Source organism: Perca flavescens, chromosome 5 (assembly GCF_004354835.1).
Source record: "Perca flavescens isolate YP-PL-M2 chromosome 5, PFLA_1.0, whole genome shotgun sequence".
Lineage (NCBI taxonomy): Eukaryota > Metazoa > Chordata > Actinopteri > Perciformes > Percidae > Perca > Perca flavescens.
The window spans coordinates 16313425-16329556 of NC_041335.1; the positions used below are offsets into that span (position 1 = coordinate 16313425).

Sequence of the window (16132 nt, forward strand, 5' to 3'; positions counted from 1 at the left end):
GTGACTTGATGGTGCCTCGTGGCCCACCTTTTTCTGCCTCTGATTGGCTTACCTCTTACCCTAACCAATCCCCACTCCCCATGCCTAAACCTGACTACATCGACCATTCTAACGGATCCGATTTAGGATCTACCTTTGGGAAAGAGGGCATAAAGGTGACACTGCACATAGCTGTACAATTATACAACCAGTTCTTTCTAACCTGAAAGGTTGATGCTGCATGTTGCTCGAAGGCAAACTGGACATCTGAACAATTAATTGTAGTTTAATTTGTCATACAGAACGTAAAATGACATGATGGGCATTGTGTAAACAATAGTAAACAATACCGAGGTTGATTAGAAGATGTAACTATTACCTCTATATCAAACTACCAATTTGTTTAGCAGCTTGACAGATGACCAATTGACGCCTTCATTATGACTAAGTATGTTGTTCATTGGCCTCTAGCGGTCACAGTGATTATCTTCAACTGCACACTTCACTGACGGTACAGATTGTCACTGTAATGGCTCATTCGTAGAGTAGAAAGAATCAATAAGAAACTACAAAGACTTCCGATAAGGACTATCAAAATAGCAATATCCAAATAGAGATGTAGTTGCATATTGTAACCACTGGAGGGCAATGGTGAACCATCAAGCGTTCCACGTGTCAAGAGAGAAACAATAAGATACGTCAACGATTTCCGGTAAGGATCATTAAAACAAAGTTTCCAAAATAGACAGTCTTGCATATTGTAACCACGATGGAAAGCTTATTTATAGCATGATATTTCAAATTGTTTGTCGTTGTTCATGACATTTGTATGGCATACTATGTTATTTAGTACTCTTACTTTTTGATGACATAACATTGACTTTACTATTAAAAGTCATAGTATAGTACAGTACCAGTCAAACGTTTAGACACACGCTTTCTAATTCACTTGAATGGGAAAGCGTGTCCAAAATGTTGACTGGTACGGTCTGTCATAGAAACGTCAAAGAATAAATAGTAAAAAATGTCATGATATGGTATAAAAATGTCAGTGTGCACTTTTCCTGTACGGTCTGCAATCATATGCTGGCTGACTAAAATGACACTCAGCCGTTAATACTTGAGAGCCCCTGAGCTAGGATTTTTGTTTCAAAATGCTTTCAAATGACCAGTTTAGCTGTAAAGTTTTAAAAGAAATGTCAATGCTTAATTAAAAAATACAACTGAATTAATAAGGGAGTAATCAATAGTTGGAGAATCTTGGCACCACTTGGAGCTGCAGCCTTGGTCTGCAGTACCATTTAGTCCGATGGTGTTATCACAGAACAAGAAAAGCGTGACAAAGACAGAAAACTGGAGCACAATCAATTTATTTTAAGAGACTGCACACACTCAAAAATCTACACTTGTTAAATATTTACCTTCTTCACAAGTAGGTATTTTTGACATACAAATTATAGATTGCTTCAAGATTAGAATAATCATCCATTACAGATTTTCAATTAAATGACTCACACACACACACACACACACACACACTGGCAGGCCCTCGCTCTGCCAAGAGGGCTCATACAACTTCCACCTGCCAAAAGCTGTCCATGCATGCCCAGGGACGCTTGATCTGTACTCATACGGGTAAAATAGAACACTCAATATGAGCTCTTTAAATGTATCCTCCAATATTCTTTGTACATTTCATCTAACTATTTCAACATTTGAAATCCAAGTCATCCAAACAAAGCTCCAGAGGAGGAAAGATCAGTCAGACAACCTTCTCGCTCATCGTAAAGGCCGGAGGACATTAGAGTCACACCACTGGTGTCTGTAGTGAACCTCTGCCATCTAAGAAAAGTGGATCCCTGCAGAGTTGAATGCATGAAGCAGCCTGAGGATGAAGAACAGACAACATTAAAACAGATATGTATTTTAGTAGATTAGTTGGGGGGAGGGGGGAGGAAAGGGTTGAAAATAAATACGTAGTAAATGTTCAGCTTACACCATGAAGTCATCAGTGTCCATGGACCTGGCTCTCTTCTCACTGAATTCAGTCTCCTGCAAAACACTCTCAATCTTCTTGGTGATGCTGAAGTCTGCTGGGATTTCCTGTCAAGATGGAGCACAAGACTTTAGATTCAAACTGGCTGAGGAGGGATCCTAAAAGTACAGTTCCAACATGACCAAAAAACTACACTAGGACTCACCACATTATGTACAGAGCAGTGAATTCTGTAGTTCTTTTCCAGCAGCTGTTCTACCGCAGTGGACCTGGAAATTATAAATTAACATGATTGTTCTGTCTAAAGAGCATGTCAGGGGGGAGGGGGGAGGGGGAGGGGGGCAGACCGACTTAGATTAGAGTGGCTGTGTGTGCAGCAGGCCAAGTACTTACTTGAAAGCTGCATTGAGGGTTTTGTTTTTCCTTACAAAGGCTATTCTGACCAGGCCATCCCACTCCTTTTCAGGAGAAAAGAAAACAAAGTTGAATATCTCCAATTTACCTCCTGTGTTGATCAGCTGTATAAACAATTACTAGAGTCAAACCTCACCTGGAAGTTAACTGGAGGAGGAGGATTTTTCGGTTCTATCCTGACAACACTTGACTCCACTTTTGGAGGAGGACGGAAATTGTTCTTCCCTACCTGGTCGGGGGGGGGGACATTGACACTGAGACACAGTCGGAAAACGATGAAAGTAAACCATCTTAAGACACCAGCTATGTTTCCATCCACACGCTTTTATCCAAATTAAGTGATATTTAATGAAAAATGCCTCATGGAAACAGTAAAATTTGATTGAATTTCATGAATATCAACTCAGGAAATACGTCTCATCGGATTTTATCTTGATCGATATATACGGCTTAAGCGATAAACGCTGATGGAAACGTTATTTGCCGAATAAATAATGAATTGCAATTAAGTTTTAGGTCATTTTATGGTTGCAACCCTCTACAAACAGAAGAAGAAGAAGTTTTAGTTAATTTCCGCCCTTTATTTCCGCTCTGTTTGCACACATGGCAGGTGTCAAAGACAGATGTAAGTGGACAAACAAGGAGACAAGACTTTTTGAATTTAATTTACGAGCAAAATATAACGGCTATTTTAGATAGCAGATCTAAGAATCTAAGAAATGCCGTAATTTATCAGGAACTCGCGAAGGAAATGGCGAAAATGCTTCAACCAAAGGGTTTCCTTGAAGTATGTCTGAACCACGATCTCCCAGAACAGTTTGGAGCGCTGTCGTTCCCGCACCACAGGCCGCCTCTGTTGTCGTCGGGCATTTACGTGCATCTGCATCATCATAGCAATGTGTTAATAGAGTCGTTGTTTTCTTATTATAGCTTGATATGTAGCTATCAGCTGGCACATAAGCAAATGTTTGCTTGAATGTTGTGCGATTCAGTGCGAAAATGAATGGAAACACCTTAAAATGTCTCAAATCAATTCGATATACCAATTTGACCGCAAAACAGCATGTGACGTCATTACACCCAGGTGTGTATTCGCTTTAAAGCCGTTGGATGGAAACACACTTTCACCAGCTTTATTCGCATGAGTTTTTTTTACCGAACTTCAGATAATTCAACTGACAAGTGGAAACTTAGCTACTGTCATGATGTTTCGGTTTTCTAGAGAGTCGCTGTTGCCATGTAAGACCGACACCAGAGAGTGCACGCTGACCTTCATCAGGTGGTCGACGCGAGCCAGTAGTTGTGTGTTTATGGACAGTCTGCAGAACAGCTTGTCTCCCGGTTTGGCAACAAGTCGCATGGCAAACTCTCTCTGGAACATCAACACGGCGCACCTGAGCAAAAGTAAAACACAAAAGAGTTGCTAAACGCTCAACGTGGACATGCAAAGACCACAGTTTAAAAACGCTCAGTGGGCCCCCGGTTGCTTCTTACCTGAAGAAAGGTCGATGTAGCAGGAGCTTGAAGACAAACGGTGATGAAATCTGCACGATTAAGAAAAGCCCAGTTTGAGATAAATGTATTGAATGACACTGACTCAACGGTGTGCAGGGTGGAGGGAAAACATTTATTTTTACCTGGTAAGGTAAATTAGCCACACAGACGTCGAAGAAAGGCAAATCCGTTTTTAGTACATCTCCGACTAATATTTGAAGTTTGGTCTGCATCGGTCTGTCGGAAAGCACAACGGCATTTAATGAGATCATGTATTTCACTTTTTATTTGATTGCAGATACTTTGCAAATATATGTGGTGGCACAGTGCTGCGGTCTCCACTCACGTGCACTGTACTCTTTTTTGAAGTTCAGCCACTAATCTGCAGTCCAACTCACAAGCCACCACCTGCAAAAATAACAACTTCTGTTACGACTCAACAATCAATTGGTAGGCTGTATTTAAAGCTAATGAGCTCCAGTTTAGTGGTAACATTCTCATACTAAAAAAAAAAATTTAAAAAATGGTGGAAAACAACATTTTCATGAAGCATGGGTTAAAAAAAAAAACTAATAACCCTGGCAACACAACTAGATTCTGACTAAAGACATTACTCTGCCGTGAATACTCTTTGCTGTGTGTGTTTTTTTGGGCATTTTCGTCCTTTATTTTTGACAGGACAGATGAAGACATGAAAGGGGAGAGAGAGGGGGGAATGACACACAGCAAAGGGCCGCAGGTCGGAGTCGAACCTGGGCCTGCCGCGTCGAGGAGTAAACCTCTATATATGGGCGCCCGCTCTACCAACTGAACTACTTGGGCGCCATTTACTGTGTGTTTAAAGATGAACATGATGCTCCTTGCCCCATGCACTTGATGGGGCAAGGAGCATCATGTTTAAAAGTAACATCCCATAGAGTAACACAATGTAACTCATTTTAAGTAATTTGGCTAAAATAACACTTGTTATTACATAATCTGATTACAGCATCAGAGTCACCTTTGATATCTCCACCTGATCATTCAGTTTGTAGTTTCAGACAGGTTAGCACGAAAGCAAGAATGAAAACGCTTGTTGACGCTCTTACCTTCTTGGCTTTTTCCAGCAATTTCACGGTCATGTTACCAGTACCAGGTCCCACCTCCAGAACCACGTCTGTCGGCCTCAGCGCAGCCTAAAAAAACCCAACCATGGTTTAGGAACACCGTGCATCATGATCCTCTGTGTACGGTCTCTGTTTACAGGGTGCTTGTGTGTGCGTTGCAGTATCAGAGTGCACCAGTAGCCTACAGCGTACCTTCTCAATGATCCCATTGACGATCAATGGATTCTTCAGGATGTGCTGACCCATGCCGGTGTTAAACATGATGCCTGCAACAGACGGGATTGGGACACTTTGTACTAGGCTTGTGGGATGTTAACAAGCAAAGCATGTACGGTCAAATATATTTTATTCTAAGTCAAGGGCTCTTGCGTAATTTAATTAAGGAGTTTGTCCCAGGAGTGAGAATTTCATATGATCTCATAAAATGTTAATTGTAATATAATTATGAATATTATCGGTTTATTTATCCCAAGTAATATCGTTATCGTGATATTCAACAACGTTATCGCATATTTTCCTCAAATCGTGTAGTAATAACGTTACGATGTTTATAGAGTAAATCTGGAACAGTTGTTTTGTACTTTGTTTCATTGTAATATCGTTCCATTTGTGAAATAAGTGTTAATATTTCTAAAAGCTGATTTGATAGATAGATAGATAGATAGATAGATAGATAGATAGATAGATAGATAGATAGATAGATAGATAGAATTGTATCCTCAATCAAAGATACAACTAGAAAAATAAAACGTTGCCATACCAGAGACGGTTTAGAGGCCAAACTTGTTCAACTCGGCACTTGTTGGGCAATAGTTTTGACTTGAACTTATTTGGTTGACACTCATTAAACCAAACCATAACCAGAAGACACTAGACAATTTAACGTGTCATAAACAACGTATACATGTGCATTTACGGGTCAGCCTCATGAAATAACGATTAGCTACCTGACTCCAGTTTGGAGTCTCTCAGAACTTAATTACTGGCGTTTATAACTTAACGTTACGTAAACCAGTATTAACACAAGCGACAACTAAAATTATCATTAATGTGTGGTCTTTAACATGCGGTACGGTAACAGACAAACCGCCCAACGTGTTTTAGCGATACAATGACGAACTTTAAAGCCCATTTTCTTCAGCAGCTGACAGTGATGTTTGCTATCATGCTAACGCTAACCTCTTCCTTGGAGAAACATACCTTGGTTTTTGACCTCTTGGTGCTGCCTGGTTTTCTTCTCCGCCTTGACCTTCGGCATTTTTACTTGGTTTTATTCCGGTTAAAGATCCAGAAATTATTATTAAAAATATATCTGGCTGTTCAATAGACTGGTCTGGCCGCAGTAAACACGTGTAACCTGCTCTTCTTCATGGACAGGATGTGCAGTATGTTTAAATTCTTTCCTGGCCTCCTCCGCCCTCTAGTGGCAGCTGGCACCATGTACTAACATTACTTTTATGCTTTTTAATCACAAAACTGATTTTAGCAATTTTGTTAATTATTTATTTGACAATACAATACAATACAATACAATACAATAAAGACACATATAAATATGAAACAAATTAATTCGTTTTTCAGTCAGAGATGGGGAAATCCTCCAGTGTCATGGCGATGTCTCGAAGTTTGGGATCATCCAGCCAGTTGACTTTACAGGCCAAGAGGATGCCCTGAAGAGAAACACTTTTATTAATACACCAGCTGCAAATGCCATTGAGGCATTAACAATTTTCAAACATTATAATAGTAATAATATTAATACTACATTTGATTGGTAAAGCGCTTTTCTAGACCCGAAGCGCCAGGGACAGAAAAAAAAAAAAAAAAAAAAAAAACAAGTACAAAACATTGTACTGACAGATATGTATTTTCTTTAACACAATTCCTGTACAATGTATGTACCCTGAGGACGTTCTGTGCCATGATGACCATCTGTTTGTACTTCTCCAGGTTGGCCTGGCCTTTCTCCAACACAACTTTGTACTTCTCTGTATCCGGGTGCTCTTTCTTGGACATCAACTCCTCCATCTCTTTCATTTTCTCATGTGTGAGCCGCTTCATCTCTACACACACAAATTGTCAACAAACTGGACTATGGAAAAAATGTAATCAAACTCAAATTGTACTTTTTAGTTGTAAACCATATTTCATACCAAGCCTCTTCTTCTGTATTTCTATGATTTCATCTTGAAGATCTCTGGACTCCTGTTAACAAAAAAGAAGAGAATCCGGTTCAAAATGAATAATCTCAATTTCACAGAACGCTATTGATGTACGTATAAAATCGTACTTTCACGTCAATCTATATTTTGATGAATTAAAAAAAAAAAACTCATCTATCAGCATCTGTTGACTTTACTTCAGTGTTGTTTTATTTAGATCGGGAACAGGTGATTCTGATGACAGAGAGTCTAGCATCAAAACTTAAAGACCCCCGCTCTATTCCCAAAATATATCCTAAACGGTCTTTAATAACAAGGTCATAAAGAGGGGCGTTTACTACTTCTGTCAGCTACAGAGTCTAAAATAGCAGACAGAACCAGTTTTTTCTCCCCTGCATATCTCAAGAAGTTGAGACACCTCAAGGTCTTCTAATATGACTAGTCCGCCTTAACCTCTTCACACGTCAAAGAGGGTATGAAGGTCACTGTGGCCCCCAAGGATGAGGGTGAGTTAGCCATGATTCAGCGGTTACATATATTCTAAGCATTTTGTTCTACCACAACTATATTTCAATTTTAATTCACACATCTCAACTTGTAATTGTAATTTCCCCACTGGGGATCAATAAACAGTATAAATTATTATTATTAAATTGTGGCAGTAAACTTGCAAAGAACTGAAGCATTAGCTGTCAGCTGTAGGAGTCAATATGTCCTCTTAAATCTGAACAATGGTAAACACATCTATATAAACAGGTAATCAAGAACATAGTGATATTACTATTATTTATATTGATTATATGCGTTTCTCAGGGAAACCGGTTGGTGCTGATGGTTGACGATTGTGGTATTTACAACCTAATCAATTATTTGACCAAAACGATAGATATTGCTTTAGAAATTTTAGTCCTGGGCCTAGGGGGTAATTTACATCATATACCTGTTGGACCACACATCATTCACTGGGTTGCAGAAACATTTGAATCTACTACTGAAAGTTATTTCGTCTCAATTTTTTCTCTCATCTAATTTGGCATCCAAAAACAGCAGCAAAACAAAGTACAAACAGTGCAATTTCATCTCATATCAAACCACAGTTATGAGACTACTTTATATATACACAATTGTTATAAATATGGTAATATTGCAGACAAAAACAAAATATATGCACAATGGATGATAAGACTGCTTACTTGTTGAAGTTGTTTTATTTGTGAACAAAGAGCCATGCAGCGATCATTCACAGCTTTCAGGGCACTGAGAAAAACACAAGTGTACGATACAATCATCAAAAAATAATAAAAATAAATAAATGTATGTCAGTATGTTGTAAATGGACTTACACTGCCTCTGAATCATTCTGTTTCAGTTTTTCTCCAATAGCATGCCACATCTGCATTCTGAAAGACAAAAGTTATATCAATGATTGGTCCAAAGTTTACTGCTTCTTGATTATACTTCCATATGTCTTATATAGTGGGAAAATCCCTCATCACAATGGACAAATCATCGGTTTACCTGTGCAGTGTCAATGTGCTGTTAAAATTAATTGTCTTGACTCTTTCCATCTCATTGACATAATCTGGCCTGCAACATTTAATGAAAAATATATGTTAATACATTTTGAAACCAACTCTAATCTTCCATTTTGTTTACATTTTAGATAAACATTAATAGGCTTATTTCAAATACTCACAAGTCTTTCTCAGCTTCAGATGTGCTGCATGATCTCTTACTTTTTCCTGTTACAGGAAATAATATTAATGCTTGGTTTGTTCACTCAATGAAAATGCAATATGATGGGGAAATGAACATAGTTATATACCTGCTTGGAGCTGTACTGCCATCTCAAAGCACTGGTTGGACATCTGTTGCTTTATTCTGTAAACAGTAATTTCAGCCATTTTAAAGATTGTAATTGTTTGACAAGAGGTAAAGTGCTGTCATGGGGATACAACAAGTGGATGGAACGTTTAGGTGTTGGGGTGTTATTCATCAAATAAACCAGCACTCAGCCATTGTAAAATGCATAATAATAGAAGTGTTAAAGCAGATGTGGAGGGAGAACCTCAGCATGTCTTGAGGCAAGGCATCTTTCTGTCCGGTGGAGCTGTCAGGAGCAGGACCATTATTCAGTGCCTCAGCCTCCACCATGTGGTTGAGGTTCCCCATGTTGTCAGATGGGTCCATGACCAAACAGTGAAGACGCCTAAAGAGAGACAAATCAACTCAGATAAAATGTCAGATCACCTGAGTTTGTGCGAAGGAGCTTAAACAATTTAATATTGTTGACCCAAAAGAATGAATTACTACTTATGTATTGAATTCGCTAAATTAATATCCAAGCAAAAACAACCATGCAGGACAATGACACTGAATAATAAATGAAAGAAAAGTTTAGGGAAAATGTAATTCTTACTACAGTACAAGGTTAATATGAAATGGCAAACACGCCAAGTGAAAATATAATCGTCAGAAAATGATGGAGTAAATGTAGCCAATAGTATAAAGGAGCGAAAATGGAAATACTCTAGTAACATTAATAACAATACGAGTACCTTAAAATGTATTTAAGTATAACACGTGGGTTAATGTACGATAATGCAGTTAAAACAAACATTTAACACTACCGCAAAATCAACATCCGCTGGTAAACAGTTTGATTTCTGTGTAACGTTACAGGGATTATATTAGCTAGCTAGGTTCGGACATTAACGAACAGTGGTTGGTTAACAGTACTTACCTTGTTTAACTGAGGTTAACGTTGCAAAATTAAATAAAGGCAGCGCTACTAAAGATATTCTCTTAATTTATACGACTATAGTTACTCAGAAACGACCTCCTCCTCTTTAACAGTTAATGTTAACACTTGCTAGATACCGTTACGTTACCTTTTTACTACGACTGTTTACTACGAACATTTCGACAATAACTTATAAATTACAAATGCCTTCAGCGGCTATCACATATAAGAACTGTTTAACAAAAAGCACTGCACTTGTCAAGTGTATCAGTCGCATAGATGTATGTAGACAACAGTCGCCGTTAAATCGGTCACTTGTTTTGTTTACATCCGTTTTCAGATCGAAATCCCGCCAGGAAGTGACATCACATGTCTGGTCACAACATTGAGCAGCACCCCCTGTAGGCCAAGAGGAAAGGGTTTGTTGATGTGGGAAAATCAAATGTATTATGTATTATGCAGTGCCAGTGTGTTGTGGATTAATTTGCTCAGCCAATGAATAATTCCGGTTTTCTGCAATAGCCATGCATTAGCAGTCTCTAAAAAGGTCAAATAACTCATTTGTCAAGTTCAATTTGGAACTTCTTCAATATTGTTTATATATAAATATGTATATATTATTGTTTCGAAGTTTTTGTGGAAAAAAACACATCAGACACAAAGTAGTAGGCTATTCAACACGTTATTTTTTTTATATAGATCCGTTTATGTCTGGAGCCTGGAGGGGATCTTCAAATTTCTTGGAAACCCTCCGTCCGTCTGACATTTCGACTATAACGATAATTTATGAATGATGTTGAGAGTGTAGCCTAATAATTTTTCAGGCGAGGCAAACATCTCAGGCAAGACGGCTCTAAAGCAGACCGTTTTGGCAAAAAAACTTACAATTAGGATGAATCATAGGATCTTTGATTTATGTAGGCTACTAATATGGCTTCCTCAATCTCGTGAGATTATCGTGCTCATTTCAGTGACGCACGATATCAGCGCCGGCCTGTTTCTGAACCTATTATATCTGTCAATGATTATTATAGACTGTAAAAACAGTCAATGTTCTGAACGGTGCACAGACACGTCGACGATGGACAGCAAGGAGAAGAGAAGGGTGAGAGTAACGGTGTTGTGCACAAATCTGCGCATTTTGGACTAGTCCTGTCTGTCGTATGACTTTTGAAAGTTGTTTTTTAACTAAGATATAACTCAAAGAAAAGTATTATTATTATAGCTCGAGGCAGAGATGACTCCAAATTGACATTCCCTGATTTCTTTTTGTCAGGTAATAGACTTAAGGTTACTAATGAATGTAAATATTTGGGACACTATGTGACTGCAGACTTGTCTGACGACAGAGACATTTACAGACAGTGTGGCATGCTTTATGGACAGGCTAACATGCTGATCCGTAGATTTGGAATGTGCTCAATACCTGTTAAAATCAGACTCTTTCAGGCGTACTGCACTACCATTTATATTGCACATCTGTGGAGGCGCTATAAAAAGAGTATGCAAAAGCTAACTGTAGCGTATAATGATGCGTTGCGGATGCTACTGAGAGTCCCACGATGGAGTAGTGCAAGCCAAATGTTTATAAACGTGGGGTTGCCAAATTGCCCTGCTATATTACGTAATCTTATGTACAGGTGTATGTGCAGGCTTTCGAGCTCGGCGAATAGTATCATCGCTGCATTGACAAATCCTGGACTAAGCTCTGTGCGATACTCCTCGGGTACTTGGGCTCACTGGTTTATGAGCCTATCCAGGAGATAAATGTACTGTTTTTATGTGTCTTTCTTCTATGTAATATGGACCATTTTTTATGTGTCTGAAATAAAGCTAATAATAATAATAATAATAATAATAATAATAACTAGTGTCCCAAACCGGAATGTTTTCGACTGCATTAAAGCTAAAGGTTATTCAACATAATGCATATGACGAGAAGGTGAAAAACGAACAACTAAATCTTACTAGGTGCTTCTTGTTTTCTGGACAGAAAAGAAGATGGAAGTTCAATCGACACTGTTTAATAGTAATACTAATAATAAGAATTTATACTTTATTAATCCCGCAAGGACAATTACAGTAACTGCCTCAAAGTTAAAAAGAAGTAGCCTACTGTGTACATCATGTAAATTGGGAATAGTTTGTGTGGTGTAATAGACCTAATTAAACATGAAGGAGGGCGTTGTCATCAGCATAATGTTAGCTGTGGAAATGTATCAGACCTTCACAGTTTGCTCTGTGATAATTTGGTTTGATTTGGACTAAATTGATGTTAACATAATTATGTAGAGAAATGGTTTACTCATTTTCAGTGCTATGGTCTGTCCAGTCTGGACATCTCTTATCAGGGAGAGTAACAGGCAGTAAGAAATGCAAAACAATAATGTTAATGTTTTCAGAATACAATATATGTTTCAGTATATACATTCAACCAAATACATTGTGGCAATACACATTGTGTGTGTGTGTGTGTGTGTGTGTGTGTGTGTGTGTGTGTGTGTGTGTGTGTGTGTGTGTGTGTGTGCGCGCACTCAGGGTATCCTGGAGCGACTAAATGCTGGGGAGGTGGTTGTAGGAGATGGAGGTTATGTGATGCAGCTAGAGCGACGTGGTTATGTGAAGGCTGGACACTGGACACCTGAGGCTGCTGTTGAACATCCTGAAGCAGGTACATGTTACTTATTTATTAACATGATATGAGTACATTCTTATAAAGCACTTTTTTACTTGCATACAATGTTTTTGTGTTTTCCATAAAAGCCCCTCTTTCTACCTCTCTTTCTGTCAGTTCGGCAGCTGCACAGGGAGTTCCTGAGAGCAGGAGCCAATGTGATTCAGACATTCACCTTCTACTGCAGTGAGGATAAACTGGAGATCAGTGGCAATGTCACCAACATCACCGTCAGTGGAAAAAACACCTATCAGACCAAATCTAATGACATCCTCACCCTGTTTGCCCTATACTGTACTTGATGAAAATTATTCTTATATTAGTCTGGTATCACAATCTGTTCTCGTCTGATATAGGGAGCCCAGATCAATGAGGCAGCCTGTGACCTGGCCAGGGAGGTAGCCAATGAGGGTGATGCATTGGTCGCTGGGTGTGTGTCTAAGACTCCCTGTTATGTGAAGAGTCACAGTGAGACTGAGGTCAAGGCCATCTTTAAGAAACAGATGGATGACTTCCTCAAGAAGGACATTGATTTCTTTATAGTGGAGGTATGAACAGTGCCCGGGAGAAATAACTGTCCAACAGATGGTAATGTACATAAGTTCAGTGGGTTTTTTTTCTACTACTTCTTGTTTAATGATTCAATGCACATTCCTCCTGCAGTTTGTTGATCATGTGGAAGAGGCAGTGTGGGCAGTGGAGGTGCTTAAGACCAGCGGTAAACCAGTGGGTGCAACACTGTGCATCTCCCCTCACGGAGACATGCACGGAGTCCCACCTGGACAGTGTGCTGTCAGGCTGGTCAAAGCTGGTACACCGACTTTCTGTGATGTGGTACTTCCAAGTCGGCAAGTCTGACATGTTTCAGCTGTACATTCTGAGTGTGTCTTATTTTAATGTGTTCACGTGCAGGAGCTGACATTGTCGGAGTAAATTGTCACTTGGACCCTCTGACATGCGTTCAAACGGTGAAGTTGATGAAAGCGGGATTAGAGAAAGCTGGTCTCAAAGCCCATCTCATGATCCAGCCGCTGGGCTTTCACACACCTGAGCGCAACATCGGCGGATACACCAGCCTACCCGAATACCCCTTCGGTCAGTACTTGTATAATTCTTTTCTGCACAATAAAGAGAAAACTGTTTTATATTCAATTACATTATTGTTATTCCAGTACATTCATGTAATGTCTTTTATGTGTTTGTTTTTGCACCAAACAGCAAACAATTACATTTTTTTTTTAGATTGATGGTACAAAAAAAATAGCACTTTAGCTAAGGTTTAAAGAGATCAAGATATTACATATTTACATAGCTGCCAAAAAGGACAGGGATCTGCGCTATGTTTACCAAACAGGGTCTATAATTAAATGATCCTGTTTAAATAACCCAAACATGCACTCCAAATCTTTGTTAGGAACAGTGTGAATGTTAATTTGTAAACTGTACTTGTGTATATTTATGTAAGTATGTACTGTATGCACGAATAAGCTTGTAAGGAATGTGAGTGTAGAGCTCATGTGTTACTACCTTTTGAAACTGCCCTTATATGCAGTTTGATGAGAGCACCAAAATGACAAAATGCTCACACTTAAATATTTTACTATCCTCTCAGCATTGGAGACCAGAGCAATAACCAGGTGGGACATCCATAAGTACGCCAGAGAGGCGTACAATGCTGGAATTCGCTACATTGGTGGCTGCTGTGGATTTGAGCCCTACCATATCAGAGCTATAGCAGAAGAAGTGGCTGCAGAGAGAGGATTCCTCCCACCAGCTTCAGAGAAGCACGGACTCTGGGGAGCTGCTCTGGAGATGCACACTAAACCCTGGGTCAGAGCCAGGTAAGACTGAGCAGAAACAGTTATAAAGTAGCATGCTCCATCTACTTTAAACATATTATGTATTAAACATACAGTGGCATGGTGAAAGTTGTAACAAAGGAGGCAAAATAATAGGAGAAATAGAAAAAAGTGTGTGTTCCTGATCTGCAAAAAAGCTGGTTTACAACCTACTAATCTACAAAAATGTGTATTAGGGCTCGTCGGGAGTACTGGGAAAACCTTTTGCCTGCTTCTGGACGTCCCAAATGCCCTTCCATGGCCACACCAGCCGATGATTATGAAAAACAGCTTGAAACAAAAATACAAATGTGATCTCTTGTATACACTATGCAGTTTGCTGTATACTTTATGTGTGATCAGATGGTCCCCTTTTTTCATATACTGTAATGAATGGCAATTGAGGATCTGATGAACCCGGTCTTTGTTTACAGATTTGTGAAATGCTTTGTACTGTTTCAAAACTCAACAGCCCCTCTCATTATTTTCACTTTATTATTAGGCCGTTGGCTTGGCCATACTACACATACTATAACTTGGGTTCAGTCATCAGTGAATCAGCTGCCTCCTCTATTTTCTGTAACTATATGCTCTATCCCCAAACATAATAATACATAGATTGAACACAGTTGGCCTTTTACAAGTTAATAGTCTTTTTTTGTTGTAAAACGGCTTCATAAGTTAATCAAATTTGTTGATTGATTGTTGTAATTTGCTGAAAAATATTTTCACATAAATAAATAAAAATGATCTTGTTTTTTCAACAATCCTGTTTTGTGAAAAGAAACACACTGCTAAATGTGTTACTGTATACAAATAGGTTTAGTAAGTGAAGTGGCCCAACTTCAATCACCTGTCTCTACTGAACATTTCTGTATAGTGAAATATGACTATACTGTATTCCTTGTATGTCTGATCATATTACTGTTTATTTCTTAATAACTTTGATTCTGTTTCAAGGAATTTATTAAAAATGCTTTAGGTTTGGGGTGAGCTATTTGAATGTTGTCTCTTGGCTCCTTACTATTACTGCAGCCTATCTCTGTCTTGAAAACCCTTTATTTGCTTTTTAATATTGTTAGCCCATTTCAGTATTTTATAAGATGGTAATAAAGGGCATTTTGAATGATTTTATTCAAAAGTAATTCTTTCAAGAGGTCTATTTAAGAATGCAATATTAATGCAATTGCATCATAAGTCAATGGGGATTTTTAAAGCAGAGGCAAACTGTTAGAATCCTAAGCCTTTCTCTTAGCATCATTAGAATTGATGCAACCTGGTGAGGGATTGACTTTCAACTGCTTTAAGGCGTGGGACCATTAAAGGGGAATACTATTTTCCACTCCTGTCCTCTGTAACAGTCAATATGTGTAAACAATGAAAGCTCAACAGCTCTCTTCGACATAGTTACTCAACCAGATGGCTTGAGGAATCTTTCTGCAGATACTTTACAGTTTAAATGCCACATTTATGCAGACGTTTCTAACATTTATTTCAGGATTACTTTATATGTTTTTTGGAAACAAATGTTCTTGTCAGTAATGCATTAATTTTCATAATGACTGTTTTACATATTATGATTTCAGGGCCTTCTGGCAGTAGAATAGGCTATTTTTTGTTTGGGCTGAAAGCACATGAACTAAGGCCATCACATTACAATTGTCTACATCAGTCAATCACAAATAATGTTGTTGAATTAAATCATATGTGGTTCAAATATATCACT

General features: G+C 38.6%; 3 protein-coding genes across 4 annotated transcripts; 1 reads left to right on the forward strand and 2 right to left on the reverse strand.

Annotated features, from left to right (window-relative positions):
* Nucleotides 1-1332: 1332 nt before the first annotated feature.
* dimt1l (DIM1 dimethyladenosine transferase 1-like (S. cerevisiae)) lies at nt 1333-6401 on the reverse strand. The gene is made up of 12 exons (XM_028578206.1): nt 6190-6401; nt 5182-5255; nt 4972-5058; nt 4230-4291; nt 4027-4120; nt 3884-3933; nt 3660-3783; nt 2526-2618; nt 2369-2433; nt 2181-2244; nt 1976-2082; nt 1333-1864 (listed from the first exon to the last, which is right to left on the reverse strand). The coding sequence occupies exons 1-12, from the start codon at nt 6245-6247 to the stop codon at nt 1822-1824; spliced, it is 921 nt and encodes a 306-aa protein (XP_028434007.1). The 5' UTR covers nt 6248-6401; the 3' UTR covers nt 1333-1821.
* Nucleotides 6402-6510: 109 nt separating this feature from the next.
* Nucleotides 6511-10291, reverse strand: cenph (centromere protein H). The gene is made up of 10 exons (XM_028578716.1): nt 9895-10291; nt 9220-9360; nt 8977-9032; nt 8848-8893; nt 8670-8738; nt 8495-8551; nt 8345-8408; nt 7143-7194; nt 6892-7052; nt 6511-6659 (listed from the first exon to the last, which is right to left on the reverse strand). Exons 2-10 carry the CDS (start codon nt 9339-9341, stop codon nt 6567-6569), a joined length of 720 nt encoding a protein of 239 aa, XP_028434517.1. The 5' UTR covers nt 9342-9360; nt 9895-10291; the 3' UTR covers nt 6511-6566.
* LOC114555939 (betaine--homocysteine S-methyltransferase 1) lies at nt 10222-15540 on the forward strand. Of its 2 annotated transcripts, none has more exons than XM_028578715.1 (8): nt 10222-10313; nt 12433-12565; nt 12686-12798; nt 12925-13116; nt 13232-13379; nt 13481-13663; nt 14181-14409; nt 14604-15540. In XM_028578715.1, the coding sequence occupies exons 2-8, from the start codon at nt 12490-12492 to the stop codon at nt 14719-14721; spliced, it is 1059 nt and encodes a 352-aa protein (XP_028434516.1). In that variant the 5' UTR covers nt 10222-10313; nt 12433-12489; the 3' UTR covers nt 14722-15540. The 2 variants fall into 2 exon arrangements, with proteins under 2 accessions (XP_028434516.1, XP_028434515.1); XM_028578714.1 differs by lacking the exon at nt 10222-10313 and adding an exon at nt 10609-10999.
* Nucleotides 15541-16132: the final 592 nt, after the last annotated feature.

Bases quoted from the DNA above. Each gene is read 5' to 3' on its own strand.
- dimt1l (XM_028578206.1), bottom strand. From the start codon at position 6,247: ATGCCGAAGGTCAAGGCGGAGAAGAAAACCAGGCAGCACCAAGAGGTC. The intron at 3,784-3,883 runs GTAAGAAGCAAC...ACTTTTGCTCAG, and splicing joins CTACATCGACCTTTCTTCAG to GTGCGCCGTGTTGATGTTCC. The intron at 2,083-2,180 runs GTGAGTCCTAGT...CCATCTTGACAG, and splicing joins ACTGCTCTGTACATAATGTG to GAAATCCCAGCAGACTTCAG.
- cenph (XM_028578716.1), bottom strand. From the start codon at position 9,341: ATGGACCCATCTGACAACATGGGGAACCTCAACCACATGGTGGAGGCT. The intron at 8,739-8,847 runs GTGAGTATTTGA...TAAATGTTGCAG, and splicing joins TCTGAAGCTGAGAAAGACTT to GCCAGATTATGTCAATGAGA. The intron at 8,552-8,669 runs GTAAACCGATGA...TTTGTCTTTCAG, and splicing joins AGCACATTGACACTGCACAG to AATGCAGATGTGGCATGCTA.
- LOC114555939 (XM_028578714.1), top strand. From the start codon at position 10,787: ATGAATCATAGGATCTTTGATTTATGTAGGCTACTAATATGGCTTCCT. The intron at 13,380-13,480 runs GTACACCGACTT...GTTCACGTGCAG, and splicing joins TGTCAGGCTGGTCAAAGCTG to GAGCTGACATTGTCGGAGTA. The intron at 14,410-14,603 runs GTAAGACTGAGC...AATGTGTATTAG, and splicing joins AAACCCTGGGTCAGAGCCAG to GGCTCGTCGGGAGTACTGGG.